Source organism: Calonectris borealis, chromosome 8 (genome assembly GCF_964195595.1).
Source record: "Calonectris borealis chromosome 8, bCalBor7.hap1.2, whole genome shotgun sequence".
Classification (NCBI taxonomy): Eukaryota; Metazoa; Chordata; class Aves; order Procellariiformes; family Procellariidae; genus Calonectris; species Calonectris borealis.
In genome coordinates, this window is record NC_134319.1 from 1,522,406 (window position 1) to 1,543,520 (window position 21,115).

At 41.2% G+C, this 21,115-nt stretch overlaps 1 protein-coding gene across 1 annotated transcript in view; it reads right to left on the reverse strand.

Moving 5' to 3' along the window:
* Window positions 1–21,115, reverse strand: part of LRRC7 (leucine rich repeat containing 7) — a 180,414-nt gene that overhangs the window by 8,828 nt on the left and 150,471 nt on the right. The window contains 6 exon segments of the mRNA XM_075155536.1: window positions 464–556; window positions 1,867–2,085; window positions 7,095–7,214; window positions 13,708–15,385; window positions 16,376–16,556; window positions 16,782–16,893. Of these exon segments, the coding sequence (XP_075011637.1) occupies window positions 464–556; window positions 1,867–2,085; window positions 7,095–7,214; window positions 13,708–15,385; window positions 16,376–16,556; window positions 16,782–16,893 (2,403 nt within the window).

Consider the following 21,115-nt stretch of genomic DNA (forward strand, 5'->3'; position numbering starts at 1 on the left):
CGTGGTGTTTGTAAGGCACCACTGATCTCCAGACCTGTTTGCAGGCCAGGACGATTTTATTTGATACAGCTGCTATAAACCCTGGCATTTCAGCTACCTAGTGATGCTACTACTGCTTTAATATTCCCTCTAATGACTTTAGTGGAAGTTTAATCAGGGCCTATATTGACTGTTAAAAGAAAAAAATGAGACACATGATTCTCCAGAAAACAGTCTCAAAAGTTATCTTATACATGGAATATAAGGCAGACACCCACATGATTTCTGTTTTAATTCTCTCGTCTTCATGAACCAGGGGAAAAAAAAAAGGAACAACACTCCCCTAACAAAAAAAAGGCAAGTATGGGAAAAATTCTTTCAATTATCACAACAGAAGTGCATAAAAATTTCACTCATGTTATCTATGTCTCCACTATATGGCACACTAAAGCAAGGACCGTTTAGAGAGAAATTTATAACTTACCTTATCAGAAGGTTTGAATGGATTTCCTTGTCCGCTTATTCCACCACTGATACTAAAACCAAGGCCAGGATTCTTCTCTATTCTCACACAAAACTAGGTTAAAAAGATACGGCAAGGTAAGTCAATGCCAACATTAAAGCCTACCTAAACAATGGCATCTTCTTCTCATATATCCCATTTCACCATTAATGAGATGAGTTGACGCTCTCAAAAGCTGCATTGCACAATACAGTAAAAGTCAATTCAGTAGAACATTGTTATAAACTGCAAGTATTTTCATTATTTTAGCATGCTGTAATGATACCACAATATTCACAGTGCTGCCTGTATTTTTGCATATATTTTAAAATTTTATTTTCAAGGAGAAAAGAAAAACCTTTAGACTTGTGAAAGAGCAGCTCACATTGGCCAAATTTTTTTCACTTAAACATCTGTCAGTGAGGCTTTATCTTGTGCACTTTTATTTTTCCAGAGGTGTCACACGTACAGCATCCCTGGGTGCTATGCCTGGGACAAACCCAAGGAGTAAGTATCTGAAGCTCAGAGATCTCCAGACCACTGTTAGTATCAGGGCCACAGCCCCAACAGCCTGCACTGAGCACCAACTACTTTTACAAGCGCCTCACTCCAGGAAATAGTGCTGAGTCTTATCTTTTAGTCAGGATGACTCTAAATGGCATTGGGTAATTGAATATAAAATAAAAATGACTTCAGTGTAGCTTAATGACTACTCACTGAGCCAGTCTGAGCATGTACTCGAGCCACACAAGCAATTGCTTCTGAATCTCAATGCGATACTCAGGGAGTTAATACAGGCAGCTACTTGTGTGGGTCGTCCAACACTTTACACAAGAGAAAGGTTTACTAAAGATTCTGAACCTTATTCTGCAAGTCAGGTGCCTCAAACAGTTATTGCAATCACTAAGGCCAAATATAACAGGGATAGGACCACTTAACGAAGAAACTCATCAGCACCCATTTTGTTAGACTGGGGGTACTGGAGCTACAGCTGGCCTTTCTTGGGCTAAACTGGAGCAGCCGATACAAATTTGAGAAGATCAGTGTCTTGCCAAATACGCTGCCCTGTTAGCACTGAGCTAGGTTACTGGGGAATTGGCAGAAATGACAAATTAATTCAGTATGACCCAGCGATGTCAGCTCTGTTCAGCAACTTCAACGCCAAATTGTGTTGCTTGGTCAATCCAAGAAAAAAATGCTATCAGTCCCTGGTGCTGGGGAAGGGGACAGACCTGCTCGCCTGCCTCCAGCTCAGCCATGCTCCCCCATGCTGTCTGGGCAGCGGCCCTCTTTTGGGGCAGCTGCTCCCTTTTCCTCCTGTATACAAGGCAGAAAAAACCAGAAAGTTTTTGTCCAAGTGTTATTTTATAGACACACTTTCTCACCTGCTCCTGATACGCATCCGTACTTCTCTGACCCTTGGTTTGGATTAAACATCGCCCTGTCTGAGGTGCTCGAGAGCTCTGCGAAGAGGGAATCTGAATAGGCAGTGGTGGCTGAAACTGCTGAATGGTGACTTTGTTCATGTTTCCTTCGTACTGCTGCTCGCGGCTCCGATGCTGTAGGCTTTGTGATCCCATTAGAGTCTGGATATGGCTACCTGCCTGTGGGTAACGTAACCCGTTAGGCCAGAAATTCAGGAAGCTGAAAAGAAGCAATTATTACAACTTACAGAGTCAAGTAAAAGCAAACCTCTTAAATCATATCAGAGGTTTGCCTTTTGACCACAGTTGGAAACAACCGTGATTAAAAGCAGCAAGGATATGCCCATTGCATTCAGTGACCCTAGAAGGTTTAAGGGAAATTAGCCGTATACAGTACGTTTTATAAACAGAAAATATTTTTTTCCTCATGTCATGATACATGCTTCTGCTCCGAATGTTTTGTGAACTGAAAACATTCAATAAATTGAAGTAGGGTGGATTATTCATCACAGCACACTCTGAAGATACTGGAAAGTTTTTTTTTTCTGAGGATCGTTTGGAATAAGATTTATAACCCAAATACAGATATTGGCCACTATTGTGCACTGTGTACAGAAAGCATAATCAATTAAATCCTATGCCTCGTCCTAGGAACAAATGTGGCTTTTACAAAATGTAACTAATCAAGTTACCAAATTTCTATGATAATATCTACTGATTTGAAGCTCTAATATTTTGTAAACATAAGTGAAATACTGCATTTACATTGACTTGGACTTTTGATATTTTCAGAAAAAAAAGGATGACTGCTATCACTCTTCGATCCCCTCCATCCCCATTGCCTTTCACGTTTGCAGGTGAGGTTTGCTTTCTGTATTCTGTTCTTGACATGGTAAAGTTGTATACTTGCTTACTCTTCAATACACAATCTCTACTTAGGCACATGAATTACGTAAGCATTTGAGGCAAATCTTTGCAAAATAAATTCAGTTGAGACAATTTTATACTTTTCATATTTACAGGATTCAGATGATGTTGCTTATAAATAATCGCATGCAACTTAGCAGTAAGGGAACAAGCAAAAATCATGATCCGTTGTATGATCAAATATTATTACCTCTACGAAATCTCACACCATTGCTACTGAGAGTTTTCAGATTATATGCACCCATCAACCTGTGCTATTATTTGAACAGCCTGAGTGTGAAAGAGCATTACGACTGCGTGTCACAATATCTACAAGTCTCTATTGACAAAACAGACCTACTTAAATGACATTTCACATTAAGTTTTCACTAGCCAACGACACAATCACGTCTGGTCATGAAGGTCTAATCCTCAGTACTACTGAACCTTTATGATCCTGGTGGAAGAGTCACCAATTGTGAGACTGTATTTTAGACACAATTAAATTTAATACAGCAAAAGATCAAAACATTTCTTATTCATTGGCCAATCACCTGGCCTCAGAAGTTATAGCAGCCAGGGCATTAGAATTAATTGCTTGTTGCCATAGAAAAAAAACATCTTAATAGATTTCCAGGATTTGTCTGTACAACACATCATTAATAATAAATCATTAAGATGCAGTTGGAGCTGAACACAGAATCCCAGCAAGACACGCAGTGACTGCAAGCAAAACCAATCACCTGCTGTTTTATTTTTTTGCTGACTACATTTGAAGAAAGGGATTAGGTAGGATATATTTCTGACAATTCTTCATTTTAGTATAAGAGGGATAGTCTCAAAGTGAGTAATGACAGAGAAATCTCTTGCTCCTTGTGCCCAAATCTTCAATCCCCAAACTAGTCTTAAAACGCAGCTCACCTGTGTACATGAAAGTGCTTAACAGACACTGTCAAACTGTCAAGAACAGCCTGGTGAAGCCGGTCTCTACTGCGAACATCCCACTTTACAGGTCAGAGAGATCTTCAACTGATCCAAGATCAGAAGGGAAGAAAAATGCTCAAGACAGACTTTTTAGCTATTCATTAACTCCCTAGCAGCAACAAGCCGTGCCCGCAGTGGATTGCTGAACCCATGTCACCCTGCACCGCGGAGATGCAAGGTGAGCAGGTGACTGTGTGCAGCACAGTTCTGTACTTCATGTTGTGCCAGATACTCATCACAAGAGGATCCAAAAAAAGCAGAATCTCATAAATTCTGCTGTTTGCCCCATATCCACCACAGTAGTCCACAGCAGGTGCATTGTCTGCCTCAGAGGAACGTGTCTGTTTCAAATACAAAAAAAATGGTGCTTCTTCACTGAAAAACCTCAAATCTTCTTCATCAGGTTAAAAGACCTCCGGATTGAACAGCAGCTGCTGGAAATGAAACAGAAAGAGCCTCCAGCCTCTCAGTTGTGGCTAACAGAAATACTCCCAAGTCAGAAAGGGAGAGAGATGGTGACTCAGACACTTTTGTACGATCCAGTTTTGAGGCAGCTGCCTTGCTCCAGTTCCATATAGCATATACTCCTTCCACATCCACCGAGACCATTACAGCCCACGCAGGGATCTCCAAGAGTTTGCATGGCTTCAGCCTTCATGTGGGCTGCTGCGATCCTGCAGCAGAAGAGGCTGACTATCAGAGTCCTACGTATGCCCAAACCTGCGTAGCTCATCGTCTTAGAGGGTCGTTACACTGCACCCAGGCTGGCCGGCCTGATGTCTGTTCATTTTCCATCTTCATTCTCACTCTTCAACCTCTCTCTTTCATAAGGAGTGATTTCCAGGTTGCCTTTTGGTGATGCCCTGCCATACTTCTACCCCTTCCCTTTTTATGGAGGAACAGCTAACTCAGAACACAACTGATGTAATCAGGCATGTAGCTGACTTGTTGACATGACAGAAAAAGTAATCTTCCAGGAAGCATAAATACTGTAGTCTTTTAATAAATCAATGGATTATTCAATTTGAAGATTAAAATATCCAACTTTTCCATAGAGAAATAGCCCATAAATTACAGAATGATCATATAAATGATCATACTTAAAATAAAATTAGCATTTTATCTGTATTCTGAACAGCAAAAAGGACAGAAACAACCACTCACACACCACATAATTACATAGTGATTACTGTGTAGCATTCCCAGCCTACCTAACATACATAAATAGCCATCACTACACGTATTGTAGCCCTCTATGTGTGGATAATTTAGGAACACGTATTACTGTGTCTGTGTATGTACTACATTGGCCTGAGTACACAGTCCATCTGCCTGTAGTACACGCTCTTCCCCTTGGAAGAACAAGTCCAAACTCTTCTTCCAGTGATTTCCCAAGTATAGCTCCACCTGTAGTGACTCTGCTCTGCAGGAGCCCATTCACACTAGGACTATTACGTTAGTGGAAAAACAAAAGATATACTACAGTTTATATTTACATCATTTAATTGTTCGTTATGTTGAAGTTTAATTCTATAGAAGATTTTCTGAGTCTGACTTCAAATAATTGCTGTATTTTAATCCCCAGATGCTGGGAAACCAAGATACTTGAGGTCACTTTCAACGGAGAAGAGATTAGCATTGTCATAACAGCACATTGCAAACCACCTCCTGAGGATGGCAGGTAAACAATTTTCAGAATTCATTTTCTCACTCCTGTTAATAGACTTTGAAGAGATCATATCACTACTTCTTGTGTATTCACACTGTGGCTCTTGCTGGAGGCAGATAAGCTGCCTTTCTTGGAAATGGGAATTATTTATTCTGCAGAAAAAAATCTCTATTATGTAGACTGCTTCCCCAATTTCATTTGTATTCTTTACTTTATTTAACATCCACCACAAAAGTTAATTATTTTCAGCTCAGTGTCCAATATTTACAGTATAATTAAAGTAGCTAACAATGGATGTAACAATGGATTGCTCCACTGAGTTAAGCAGATTTCAGTACAGTTATGCAATGTTTGTACTTACCACATCTGAGCAGCGAGATACTGAAATATTCAGAACAAAACAGAATCGGCCGTTTCTTATTATAGTAACACTGATGATGCACAAATGCAAGACATAGATGGTGTTAGATTGTGTGAATGGATAAACGCAGGTTTTATCCCAATATGCCAGTGGAGATAAGCAGTGCCTCCTCTTAAATTTCTTATCCTAGTTTCTTGCGTAGCAGAAGATAAAGAAACCCTTCAAATAACTCACTGTCAGAGCCAACTCCATCAAACAATGCCTCCTCACCCTCCTGTGCCTGGGAAGGAGTCTCTGCTCTAGGTACTTGCATCTTCAAGCAATTCTCTTGTACATGTGTATCTCTGGTCGCTACTTTTGTCTGAAAGCAAGGGCTACTGCTCCTGGAATGGTCTTGGATAAAAAAATGTGAAGCCAGTAGGGAGATATTTGCCTCATCAGTGCTGACAGTTAATCACGCTACAGAAGTTATTAGTGTGCACATTACGACTTTCACACCAGGTTTATTCACTCATAAGACTTTACTTCAGGAACGAGCAGGACAGATCTCCATCTAGATTACAATCAATGTAATTATCACTGCTTACATGTGCAGCTCCACCTTCTGAAGCTGATTGCAAACACAGTTTAGTTGTCAAGATCCTCTATCCTCCAGCTTTATGATGGAAGCATCTAAAAATGGCAGTTTCTCTATCAATGAACAGAGCCAAGTTGGGGCTGGGAGAGAGCAGCCAGTGTTTTCATAGAAACAGGCCAGATCCAAGCACTGGAATTTAGTATCTACTGCCACAAGGTACTAGAAATTAGACGCCTTTCTAGTGAGTTTATCAGCAAATGATGTGTGCCTAGGATGTCTCTGCAAAAATGTCTGTGACTGTCCAGACACTGGGCTGGCCTCCATCTCAACACATTTATTTTTTGTCGTGAATTGAAGAATGTATTTGAAATGAAACATTTGAATGAAGACTTTTCAGGACAAGAGGGAACCGACGGCTGTCTGATACATGCAGGAATACACCTGCCAAGCCCACTGTGCTCATTCCACACACTACCAGATGTAACTACTAGCATCTGCATAAATAAATACAAAAAAGTGTAGCAGGCATGAAAACACCATCCTTAATTCATAATGATTGTTGCTTTAAACTTTGAAACAAAAATATGCGCTTCCCAAACCTGTCCTCATTAACCTGTTCTCCTCCTTCCAGGGATTCGCTGGGAAAAGAAGACAACCACAGCTACGCCAGCAGCTTTGCTCGTGCTGCGTACCTTCTTCGTGACGGTGTCTGGCGGCACGTCCCGCCGCCCCAGCTGGTAGGGGTTCCACTGGCTGCTCACAGACACCTCCTCCTGCCCGTTGTCCAGAATGCTGCTCTGCTGCGACGGGGTCTGTTGCAGAAATGGTAGGGCAGCCTTTAGTCACTGGACACACCATGACAGAAAATTCTCTCTTCTTATTTATTTCAGTAGTCATCCCAGTTAAACTGCAACACACTATTGCTAAAATGGAAATCCTCTTAAATTTTTACAATATTTCGTTAACGTGTAATCATATTGCTGTGGGACTCTCTGCAAGCAGGAGATCTTGAAAGATATACAAGAGAAATAATGAGAATAATGAATGATGAGAGAAAAGCGAAAATTCATTTAACATAACTCATTATTTTCAGAGAAACAAATTTTGGCAAAGTTCCATATTTAAACATGCAGTCTGCCATTAATCATTTGAGTTAGAACTTTCTTACCGGTCATTCAAGCAACAAAAACTTTTTTATTAAGTATTTGCCACCAAGACAAATTATATGCTTATATTTTCTGAAGAAAATATTCCTTAATGGCAATATTGAACTTGTGACTACTCTTACCTCGCACTATGCTCTGTGTGTCACTGTGTGGTGTGCTTCTCACAGACCTCTCTCTAGGCTATGGCTGGTTTTGTTCTAAGTTAACAGGATATCATATGTACAGTATTAACCTTTAATTAAATGCTTTCCTGAATATGAATGGACATAACACACATTTAAAGTTTCCTAAACGAGCTTGATACTTTTGTTATTATTTTCCACTTTTCTCTCCTTTTATACATGTTTCTTCTTTGTTACTTTTTCCCCTGTTTATTTTACTCCTGTTTTCAGTACTTTCAAGGACGTGTACTTTTTCTGTCCCATCCTGATTTTCTGTTATCTGTCTCTGTATTTCTTTACCATAGCTGACAATTTTGCTAACGTGGGTATGGCTTTTTGTGTCAGACTTTCCAAAATGACAACATTGTACTACCACTGAGAGCACTTAACATTATGTAGTGCTTATTCAGTTAACTGCTCATTCAGTTCTGATTAATGGTAATCTGCAAAGAAAAAAAAAAGTTTATTCTTCCCCTCTGTCATTCAAGCAATTTCTTCATTAGCTTAGATTGAAAAAAAAATCATGAAACACTTGTTTAGATGACTGAAGAACAAATGAAACTGTTGCTTTGAAATATTAAAGCTGGTAACTGGTCAATTAAGAATGTGTTTTATGCAAGCTTAAAAATCCTTTAGAAGTAAATAGAAGTAAATTGTGATTTAAATCATACTCCTCAGAGGTTAAGTAAAAAAATTCAACCCTAATCATTTAAAATCAAAGAAAACTTTCATTATAATTCTCTCATCATTCAAGAAGTCTTCCAGAAAAATGAGGAAAGATGTGATTTTCCGTATATTAACAACCACTAGAAAAACATTTCCCATGTTGAGACTACAAGACCTCCCTGTAGAGCTTTCTTTACACACATTAAAAATGGAAAGATGAGAGGAACCTCGGCACTTTTTCCATAGGTTATCCCTCACAGCTCAACAGACACTGGTCTCAGTGCCTGATGCGGCAGTGCTGCTGCTCTCAGACAGCACAACACCCTCCAACGCTGGCAAATTTGGGCCCAGAGCTGCACGCTGGCGTACGGCCATGCATGAAACCTGATGATACGGCTCTAAGTCCCTCACGTTCAGCTAAACCTTTGCGTCCGGACAGGCGTCCAGGACTGTGAGCAGCCTGCCTGAACACGCTGCCAGGGGTTAGCCCCTGCCCGAGGCTTCCCAGCCCAGGACACACTGAGCCCTGTTTGTCCACAGACCAGAACCTGGGTCCCAGCTGGGCCCAGGTAGGGCTCTTTGTGCCTACGTAAACTCACGATCAGCCATTCTGCCCTGTTTGCTGCACGTCCCTGTTTGCTGTACATCATCTGAGACCAGGGCAGCAAAAAACTTTTAAATGAAAAAGTACAATTGCAAAAATTTCTGCTCTGAGTAGTAGTAACAAAATGAAAAAGAAAGGCCACCGTCTTTGTGACATGAGGCACCCCTTGCAGAGTCACCCACAGACAGAGGTACCAAGGCTGTGCTGGAAATCTGCTCACCTCCCGGTGACAGGAATTTATAAAACATGCTATGTGCCCTCACCATGCAGAGACAGAGGGGATTAGTGAGGCAGCTTCCTAAGGGAACTTCTGTTTTTCCTCCTAAGTGATACGTGTGAATATGCTGATAATTCCTACAGGGAAGTGGTACTGTACGCTTCTGAGAATGAAGTGCACCAAACCATAAACTTTTAAAAGAACTGTGAGATGGATGCCAAAAATTGAAAGCATTCTTCTGAAAAGTGTTTCCTTTGTCACTGCAGACAATGCTGTGCGGGTTTTATAAGCGACTGACTAATCTGCAGAGGTGAGTTCGCACTCAAAATGGAAAAAGAAAAAATACAGAGGGTGCTTTCTGCTTTCTCAATAAATAAGAAAATTCTGTGATAACAGATTTTTCTTTTCATTTTCTGCAGTAAAATGAATTTGTCTACTTGCAATATTATTCATTTACAGAGCTCAGACAGACTGCAAACAAGCTACGTATCTATTAAGTCTAGGTAAAAAATGAAAAGCAGCAGTTCAAACATATTCTACATGGCATAGAATCGATGTAATAAACTTTCTCAAAATAAGTAATTGCTATACTTGATTTCCTGATCTTCCACTGGACAGTTAGACCTCACTCATTACTCTCTTGAATCTAGGCCACAAGAAAGAGGAAGAAGAAGAGGTAAATATTAAGCTGCTGTGGCCTGGATTCATTAAGAAATGCAAATTCTTTAGAACATGTGAAGGAATAAAATTAAACAATACTAAACATTCATATTATTTGTTCAACAATAATTTTTCACTGCTTTCCAAACAGCACAGTAAGAGAATACACCCACCCCCTTCATGCAGTTCAGCATCGCATTTTATATGGGTATGTAGCAATGAAATGCTGGTGAAATATAAAGCAGAATAATTCACATAAGACCACACCCCCAAATGCGTCACTCTAAACAGTTTCATGAATTTCCTCAGACATCCATATATTAGTATCCATATTCATCTACAGCCTAAAATTCTTAAAGTGATATATAATACCTTATTCCTAAATGTGTGTAGAAAAATAGTACCATTATTTGGAGTTGATGTCAAATGGACTTTCAAGGACTTGTGACAAGAATTACCCAAGTAGACAAACAAATTCTTTGAAAGAAAAAAAACAGTATGACCAACACTGGAAAGCTGTCTACATCCAAACACACAGACACATCTACGGTTAAGATTCGACCTAGATGTCATCAACTGAACAACAGAGAAGCACACACTAACATTAGGACTTGTTTAAATCCAGGGACAGCTGAATGGGAGGTGTAAATGAAGTTAACAGTGTATGGGAACTACGTTACAGCAGGAGAAACCTGACAACGATCTGTGTATTTGTGTGTGCGTGTGTGTGCGCGTGTGCTGTTAACCTATCACAGCTTTGCTTGGAAATCCAGTGTACAGCGCATATGCCTGTATTAGTGAGCTAAGCCGTGCTAAAGCCTGTCCTCCGGCCAACCAGCACAATCTGGTCATGCTGCTGCCATTAAATTATCTTATTCTTCTAAATAGGCTTGGATCTAAACACCTAAATCAGGCATTGGAACCTTCCTTTGGGAATTTCTGGCCAGTGCTGACTCCGGAGCCCTGGCCAGGGATTGCCTGGGAGGGTGCCAGCTGGCCTGGGCCAAACCACGCCTGAGGCCAGTCCAGCAATTAACAGCGCAGATGATCACATTTCAGCGCCTGGATCTGTGCTCTGTTACCCTTTAATTACTCACAGAGATGTTGCTAATTTGTACCAACAGCTACTGATGCTCATGCAGTAAGACACTTAACGATGCTCGTGGCTTCTAGCGCTGCAGTAGCCCCCTGCCATCACACACAGTCCCAACAGTGCGACTGCTTGCAAGGGTCTGCCACCGGCTGCTGCCGTGACTCCGGTGTGGCCACGCCTGACGCAGAGTAAGGTCTCAGCATCTCCTCTCTGATACAAATACTTCAGCAATGTCCCTCTCTGGCTTGTCATATGTGCTTTTCCCATCAAACATTTGCTTGTATAATATTTTGTATGTATGTACTTATCAACAATATACCTTAATAGCTGTAAAATAAACAGTAAAAAAATTATTTTCTTTCTATAGGCATTACTCAACTACAGTTTAAAATTAGTTTAGGTGTGGTACTCAAAACTCATCAACTATTAGAGCATACCCAATTAATGTTCAAATATTAAAATGCCTGTCTCTTGGAGCCTATTTAAATGCATATTAAACATTTCTACATTAATTTTTCTAAGATCAAACAGTCACAAAACAAAACATGTTCTCCATTTCTGTGCACAGATTAAGTCATTGAGAAAATGATCGCATCAGTCTAACACGAGAGCAGAAAGCAGTAATGACAGCCATGTGAGCTACTTAATCCAAAAAGCAAGATTATTGAGTAGGAAAACTGTAGTACCATTATCTTTGCTTTTTGGATTGTGTATAGTATAAGCATGAGTAATAGGCAAAAGCTAAACCAGGAAAAAGCAAGGAGTATTATTAATTTATTTTGTAATGCTGATATATGCTGGCTATCCCATACTTACTTTCGGTAGAGGTAGCTCTTGAAGCATTTGGTTTTCAAATTTAGATTTAGTCTGCAAGTTTAAAGTCATGCTTCTGCCGGCATGCATTGCTGAAAACCCTCCAGAGTGCAGCATGCCAAGGCTAACTGTGTTGTGTTTGTAAGCAGCGGTCTGAGTAGAGGAAACAACCACGTGACAGGATATGAACACACATGCTCATTGAATTAAGTATCACACATATATGGTTAATTTCACAAAGTTTTAGTTTAAGCAAACAAACAGTACCAAGAAATAAATAGCTTCTTGATGCATGCACTGGGTCACACGGAAGCAAATACATTGCTAGTTATACATAAAATGGATACCATAAAAGACTTCAACGCTGACAGCGGATGAAATATGTCGTTATCTGTTGTTTGAAAATTGCAGTATATAATACGGTACGAGTCTTTACTTTGCAAATATGGCCAAATTTTGGTGTGTCTGCGCAACCATGGATGGGCCAGAAAACATGTATCTAGCATCAAAGGCAGAAGAAAAAATCCTACCCAAGAAGGCTCTGCACCATCTTACGAGCTTTGCAACTGCTCCCCGGCTGGCAGCTGCCCACGAGGGACAAGCTTTGGCTGGGCCCAGCACAGCGGGCACACAGGTCCTGCACAGACCGGCATCTCGCCGGCCACGGGCAGATGGGCAGCGTCTTCTCCTGGAGCAGCTGCTGCATGGCAGTGCCCAGGCATTCTCATCAGCAAAATCGCCACCACACAGCCCAGCTTCTCAGAGCTTTGCTTATCGCATGTTGCAAACAACTAGAAACTAGCTCGCTGGCACCTGAGGGATTACTACGAACTCCATTTAACTAGATAAAATCACCAGTGTCAGCCTTCCATCAGATAAAGTATTTCTTAAGCAAATACACACTGTAAACTACACGTAAAGATATTTCTGAAACAACAACATCTGGGAAGTGTTTATTTCCACCAGAAACGTCTCGACTTGGGGTGCACTATTTTGCCTAGGTATTATGTATTTTCTATCCAGTTTTACACAACACAAGAAAAATAGCTGAAGTAAGGAAAAAGCTTCAGCCTTCAAGCCAGTTTTTAAAGTTTACCCATTTGATCCTTAATGATACTTTAATATGCATCACATCCGTGCAACTGGAAGGTAGTGAGTATATTAACACCAAACTCATGAGTATCTAGCATAAAATAGGTACACGGACACATTTTGAAACTAACTTATGCATTTGATGACAGCAATTTTTCACAACCACTTCAGATTATGAAGTAAATTTGATTCATGAAGTAGGTCTAAATAGTCAAGATCATTACTGAAATCATGCACTATAGTACTTGTACTATTTTGTATAGAAGGTCAATAAGCATAACTTCCTACTGCTAAAAGGAGTAATAATGATATTCCTTGTTAAAAACAGTGGCAGTGTATATCCAGTGACATTTTTCGGAGTTAAGAGATACCTTTAGAACCCCTCCACTAACAGTGATATGAAAGCTAAAATACATTATTTTACTTTTTATCTGTGATGTTTTTCTTTATTGCCTGTTACTGCAAAGATGTATCCAGCATCTTTTAAAGCTCTCAAATCATTACTGAAGTGGTGGACTTCAGCAGCACGTTCACATCTGTTGATAAGGAGAGATTTTTGTGTGTTTTATTATTTCAGACAGTGCTGCAGCAGTTACTACATTAGTAACGTGCACGGTGGTGCGTTACTCGTGCAGAGACTCTTTATCGCTCATTTACCCCTCGCTCCAGCTGCTTTTGAGCACCCCCAGACCCCTTTGCGGGCCGGTTCCTCTGACACCAATGCAAGAATTTCATTACTGGGAATTCTGGTGGTTACCACTGTACGTGCAAATAGTTTGAAATACCGAAACACACAACTAAAGGCATTAATTGCAGAGAAATGCCAAACATACCCTGTCTAACCTTCTAGCTTCTATATGTCTAAGTAGCTGTTGTCTCCAGTCAGCGGGCATTTTAGCACAGCTCTCATTTCCCTTCACAGGGGTAGGCCTTGTCTTTATATCACTGTTATCGGAAGGCTTGTCGCCATAGTTACCCAAGTTATAGTCTGACGGTATCTTTTCCAGCAGAGCTGCCATTGTAGGCCTCGCTGAAACCGGCCTGGTTTGGGATGTGCCGTAACTCTCTGTACTGTAGCTTCTTGCAGACAACGGCCTCCTTTGTGTGAGGTTTTTAACTGGAAAGCTTCCAGTCTGGGCTTTCACTTCTTGGTAGGAAGGATGCTCGTCTTCGTACCTGCCGTTCCTCTTGAGGAACTGAGACTCAGAGACCGAGATACTGCCTTGGCGCTCCACAGCTCCTCGGTACGGAGGCCGGCCATACCTATCGCTCGGGGGCAGCTCATGGGGCTCGCTGACTCTCCTGAACATGGACATCTCGGTGGAGCTGGCCAACGAATCCGCCCTCCTCAAGAACCCCGGCCGAGACCCCTGGCTCGCAAAGGGGGCACTGACCGCCTCCTCGTTCACCGAAGGCTGGGAGAAGGAGAACATGTGCTCCACGGGGGGGTAGCCGCGGTAGGCCCTCGGGCTGACAAGATCCTGGGGCAGGTTCTTACTCTGCTGGGGAATGTACTCGGGGTTGAGCTGGAAAGGCGGCGGTAGCCTCTTCTCCGCGGTGACCTCCACTGCTCCCTGCGGGTTGAAGCTTTGGTCGAACTGGTAGACTTTCTTCGTGACGGATGACTTCTGCTGCGGCTGCACCTTGACGCTGCCGTAGGTCAGCAGCTCGTCGTCCAGCATGGGGACCGACTGGCTGCGGGACATGCTCAGCATGCCGTGCTCCGGGCCCAGGAGCTTGTCCACCCTCTCCTGGGTTCCTACAGTATCATTACCAGATGCATAGTTTTCTAAGGGTATATTATACACTTTGTATGTACCAATGTCTATCTCATCGATACTTTGTGACTTCTTAAATTTGTTAGTTTTTAAATCCCTCATCATCGGAGAAAGCCGTTCTGTACTCTTGCTGATTGAAATAACGCTTTTGGAAGGATCTGGGCGACAGTGGATATGGGAAAAGACGTTTGTGAGACTTCTGTTAGCATTTGAATCGTGATATTCCCATGCTATTCCTGGAGTGAAAGTGCTAGTCATTTCAGGAGACTCTTTGACATGATTTTTCCGCTCAGGCAAAGGGCTGGTGGTGGGGGTGCTTTCCAGTTTGGAAGGAAAAGCTGTCCTGTCTTCAAAAGGACTAGGGGTTCTGGTCCAATTTTGCCAAGGATTGGGAGGAGGCACTTCAGATTCGTGTGTGTTTCTGAGCGTCGGCTGCTCCAGCTCCAGGGGAATGCCAACTATCCTGTCCTGCCTAATCAACGGCCTGCGCCCGTGCGCAGATGTGCTTCTGGATTTCGTGCTCAGGAGGGGGTTAGCACTAGGATTCTCCACCGCGCTCTCCTCCGCAACGAACCCTGTGTTATCGTAGTGCGAGCTGTCGTTCCAGCTGTCGGCGAAGGTGTCGCTCAGCGGGCGCCTGTCGGCACGCTGGGGCAGGTTCCCCGCCGCAGCGGATTCTCGCTGGCTCAGCAATGGCTTTGTTTCAAGGGGCTGTGGAAATGACTGTGCCAGCCTGCAAAAACAAAACGAAACAAAACAAGATAAAATGCCCTCTATTAGAGCACATAAGCAGTCATCAGAAAGACGCAATTATAAAGCAATTTACTATTCTCCCATCTACGCTCTGGCTTTGGGATCGTACTATGAGATGTGCACCTTGTGCCACTGGTTTGGCATGATTGGCTGCAGCAGTTTTTTGCACTGGAATACCGATTCTGTAAGATTGCACACAGAGAAACTAAGAAGTCTGTCAAAAGTCCTGGGTGGCTCAATGCCATGATCATATAAACCCAGCTGAACATATTTTCCTGCTTTAAAAATAATCTTCTGTGAGTGCAGGGGAAGATTTTTTACACTTACCTTACTCTTTTTTTTAAACAAGAATACCAGATTCAGTCTGTGCATGTCCTCACCACCAAGATTTTATGCATCTGCAGTGAGCAGGCTCCAGCCTCTCTTTATGGGGAAGAGCCTGTAGATGGAACTACATTTAGGATGGAACTACATTGGGTGATTTAGGGCAGGAATAGACAGGGAGGTGTCCTGGTATGGCACGAGGGTGTTTTCAGGTTGCTGACGGCCAATGCAAATTACAACTTTCAAAGAACTGTGTTGTTCTTGGAGGTCCAGGGCAGAGTGGGGCTCAGGACAGCAATAATACAAGACACATACACTGCTATCTATACTAAACTACAGCCAGCTGCAGCTCAGGACCACACAGAGCAGAATAATTGCAGCTGAATTGCTAGCCGCTTTTAATGTATGGTTATAGCACATAGATGAAAAAACAGCTGTAGAATTACTGACATTTATAGAGTATGAATGGGTGGCCAACTCTGCACAGCCTGGGCTTTGAATAGCTATGTACACCTCTGCAAAACTGGGGTAAAAAATGTATTTTTTTAATTGAATGCCTTAATGGACAGCATACGATCACTTTGAACGCATACGGCAACATAAGACGAAAGGCAACCAGAAGCTGTGTTAAGAAAGATGATCACACCTGTTCCCCCACAAAGAGTTATTCACTGCTTCTTTAGCCGTTGTCTGCAAGGACCCCATTTTAACATGCGCATTGGAGGACCCTGAGGAAGCCTGGGAAGGGGAATAGTCTGAGTAAGTGCCTGAGGAAACGCTGTTATTCAGACAATGGATCTTATCTGCTTCAGACTCATCTGTCGATTCTGAAACAAAACACAGCAAACGTTTTCAGGAGCTGGTATTTGAAAACTAAACTCCAGAAAGATACATTTTTTAATTGATACTATGGATACATATATAAAAAAGTGCACAAATATGTATGTAATATGTCTTAAAATCAGAGTGAAGTGTAGAACATTTTAAGTAATGTGTCTATCTGTGTACGTTACATATGCTTTAATCTAAAAGGTTGTAAGTCAAGTTAGTACCTTTCTTCTCTTTACCCAGAAGAACAAGTTTGGGTGGGTACAACGGAGTCTCTGGCATGGAAGGACGAAGTTCCCCTATCCTCATCTCACTGGCAGGATGTCCAAAGGCATCCTGAGGAATATAATAATGTAGAGTAAACATAGGAAACAGAATCGACTTCAAACTGCAATGAACAAACATTTCACAGCCTTCTTTTCATGAATGTGACAACACACCAAAACCCCACCATACAGGTAGTGTCTAATCATGCTGATTTGTCAGCTGAAAATTCTAATTAGTCCTACATAAATACTTGTAAAAATTATGGTAATGTGTTCATTCTGAAAATGTGGACAAAACAGATGGAACTTGCAAGATACATCAAGGCCATGTAAACATTTTTGATGAAGTAAAGGTCACAAAAATGCAAGCTGCCAGTAGAAATAAATAAAAATTTAGAATAAACAATTACTACTTATTTCAAGCGTAAGTATTCCTCATTCATTTATTCGTGGCACAAGTCCTTCCATATATTCAACTGTCCCTATAGATATACTTAATTAAAATGACTTTGTCTCTAAACAGTTTTTTGCTAAATTAAAATGATTCAGATTTCATAAACTTCTCATTGAGAGTTCAGCAAATCTTGACCTTCAAAGACTGCCCTGCACAACTGTTCTGCTAGTCTCGCCAGCAACAGGATATATACTGAAAATAACATGAGATAAAAAGTGGAAAGAAAGCGAGATGTAGTCTTAGAAAGAGATATTTTAAATTGGGACATTTAAATTAGGCTCATAGGATAGCTAGAAGGGAATGAAGGCACAAACGGGATCGATGGCATTTCTCATCCCTGGAAGAAAGTTCAGAAATGAGAAAGACGCTGACCTGAAGATAGGTGTCTTGGGGAGACAGGGTAGGGGACGACACTCCCTGGAGGAACGATACTGGTAACCCTGCCCTCAGGAGGGGACTTAAGGAAAGGGAGCCGGAAGAAAGAGCAATATGGGAAACCCACTTTGCAGGTGTTGGTGCACGGGCTCAGGGAAATGTAATGGAAAGGGAACTGATGGAGGCGGGCGTGGCAACACTGCAAAGTCGTGCCAATGCCGGTCAAGATCCTTGTGGGGAGGGGTATGAGATGACGCACGTTTCTCCAAGTGAGAGGATGAGCTGTGATTTTGTAAAGAGAATGGAAGCTGGAGAAGGAGAGTATCTAGTAAAAAAGAGGAAGTTTTGGAGAGATATTAGGAGAAAATCAATAATTAGTAGTATAAATGAGGAAGGAAATGATTAGGAGAAATACGTTTAGGAGGGAACTTACACTAATGGAGACACTATGAGGATCTCTATACCCTGACATTTTGTTGTTAAAGGTACTCCAGTGATTTTGCAGAGTGAAGTCAATAAAGGAAAGAGATGTAATATTTAGAGAAACAATTTAAAATGGAGTACCAAAACCAAAACCACATTATTAAAATGTAAAATGCTACCATATTTTTAAAATTTACTTGCTTTTACTCATAAGGAGAAAACTTTCAGAGGTTTACTCTCCATTAACTACTTTTTGTAGTAACAGTGGAAACAGAGATTTGTAGAAGCATTTGCGATTTATGCTTGAAGAATATAATTGTATTTACACAACAGATATTTTAATCCTTCTGCATTTGGTGTTCTACTGGAGGTAGTACCATACCAAAACAGCAAAGAAAGGTATCTTCGCAGCCCATTTAATCAACCCCCTCAGTGCTAACATTTAAGCAAATACAGCTACATACTGATTCTTACATGGTATAATATATTCAAGACTTTAAACTGCTTTCACATGCAGAGATGCCTTGTTGTGTATGGTATTTCTTACATAACTGTAGTGATGTACATACAACTTAAAGCTAGCAATAGTGCAACAGCATTTTTCCAGTGCAGCACAATCATTTTCTGGTGCAGCGTAACAAACTTGTGAAAAACCGTTTTCTGAGAAATAAAAAAGTGCATAGCACTCGCAGAGTGTGAAATTCTCCACCTTTGAAGCACGGTGCATGTTACGTTTCTTGTTGTACCTCTGAGCTTTTTGTATGCTCTTCTTTCTCCTTCCTTTCTGGGATTTCCAGAGTCGATTTATAAGTGTTGTCTGTATCAGACAGGTGACTCTTTTGGAATTCTTTATTTTCTCTATCTTGAACCTAGAATCCCAATATTGTGCCATGAAACTTCCAAAAGTTATAAGCTTAAAATAAAACTACTTGCTGTAAAATAGGAAGAACCAGCAGTTCCATTTTTGACATAATGATGAACACAGGTTCTTATTTCAGGTACATGATTTTATGAAGTTTTCTATGTTACAGTCTTTTTTTCTTTTTTTTTTTTTTAGCCCCTAGTCCAGCTATTCCAACAAAAATCAATACACTTTTGAAAGAACTAGTCTGGCATTTATGAATATGCCATGAAAGTGAAATATGTTGTAAAAAATCAAAATCATATTCCATTTAATTCTACTCTGTTTAAGAGGACCTTTTTTCTTACAAGCCCAAGAACAAAAAGGTCACTAATAGAAAAAAAAAAAGTATTATTAACAGGAGGAATTGCAAGAACAAAGGGAAGAGATAAATGCAATTGTGTTGTGTCAGAACTTATTCCTCAGGACTAACCAGAGAAAGATATAGGTAGAGGACAGACAAATATGGTGAGCTGTTTCCCAAGAGAAAATACACGGTAAAAACCATTAAAATAACTGGAAAAGAGAAATATCACCAATTATTCATGCTGACAACACAAGAACATTAAATTATAATCAGGAGAGATGGAATTTTTAAAATAACCTAACTCTTAGAGTCTGCTTGCAAAGAATATAAAGCCTCTGAATAGAGCAGACCAGGGCTCTGGGCAGATGCAGCACGCACAGGGCGGGGGAATGCGGGACCATTAATGATGGATCTATTCCAGAGGAACAATTAAATACCCATAGAGGGTAGGCAGCACTTCTAAACTGGAGGCAGCTAGGTCAATCTGAAGAATGACAAGCTGGCTATAAAGAAATGGAGAAGCAAAGAATTAAACGGATTAAGGCAAATGTTACTCAGTCCAGATTTTACTAAAACTTTAATGAAAGAATAAAGGAGATCACAGAAGGTGTAGGAACAAATGCAACCAGACAGCTGTCAGAATATCCCTAGATACAAGCAAGACTAACGGAGGCATAGCCATCTTTCCTGAGAATCACAGTTAGTGGTGCGGTTTTGTAACAAAGCCTCACTGAGGCACTTACCCACGTTACAGTCCCTGCACAGAAAATGGCAGCACTTCCACCTCTCAGCCCTGTCTGTCTATAGTTTCAAAATCCCACTAAATAGTCTTCTCCTGACAAAATCACAAAATGAATTCTATCTGAAGCTCAGCATGTGAAAGGCAGTCACAGTTCTGGATATTTTGCTGCCTAAGATAGCAATTATCAGACTGATCTAAATAAAATTCAGTCACCAATCCAGAAATGCACTGTGAGTCACCCCAAAACATGGGATTATTCCAGAAGAAAGTAGAGTGGAGGATCTTCCACCCGCTCCTAAATCTCTCTCATTCTTCTGGCTGCAGTGGCAGCTTCCAGAAAGGCCAGTTGCAGGAGCCATTAGATCTGAAGGTTGTCCCAAACAGGATGTTAATACAAGATATAACTGAACCAGTGGAAGGAAAACTTCTGAATGTGGATATGGAATCTGAAAGTGGGAGAACGAAGGAACCCCAATCACTTCCTATCTGCAGAGGTGATACAGCAGCCAGCACAATGTTACGGCACTGATGCAGCGAGCTCTCACCTTTTCAGCTCCAGCAGGCAATCTCAGACACATGATAGAGCTTTAAAAGGAGACATAAGTACATGAGGAACAGACTGGGGCAGAGGTAGTTTTTGGGACTCCACAAGGAAAGACTCAGTAGATCCTGGAAAAAAGTTGTCATCTGCAGGTAGGGCATAATGATTGTTTCTGCCATGTGCCTCTTTGCCTTGCAGTCTGGTGGGCCAGCAAGGAGCTGGAGGAATGCACACGTTAACCTTGCCTATTCAGGCGATCAGAAATACAGCCAAGGGGATGCATCCAAGAACTGACGAGAACTACCTATCACCAAAGAAATCAAAGTTAGAGATCCCCAGTCTAAAAAGATGTATTATAGAATGAAAATTTCCATTTGCAGTAGTTTAATCTCATATGGCTAAGCCTATTAGCTGACATAGTCAGGATTCTGCAAAGATAAACTGCAGATGCTTATCCGACCAGTCATCAGTCATGTACTGCAGAGGATGGGAGACCTTCTAACATCATCCTCAGTTATAAACCATGGAGGGGCTCTTGTCCAGCTCTGT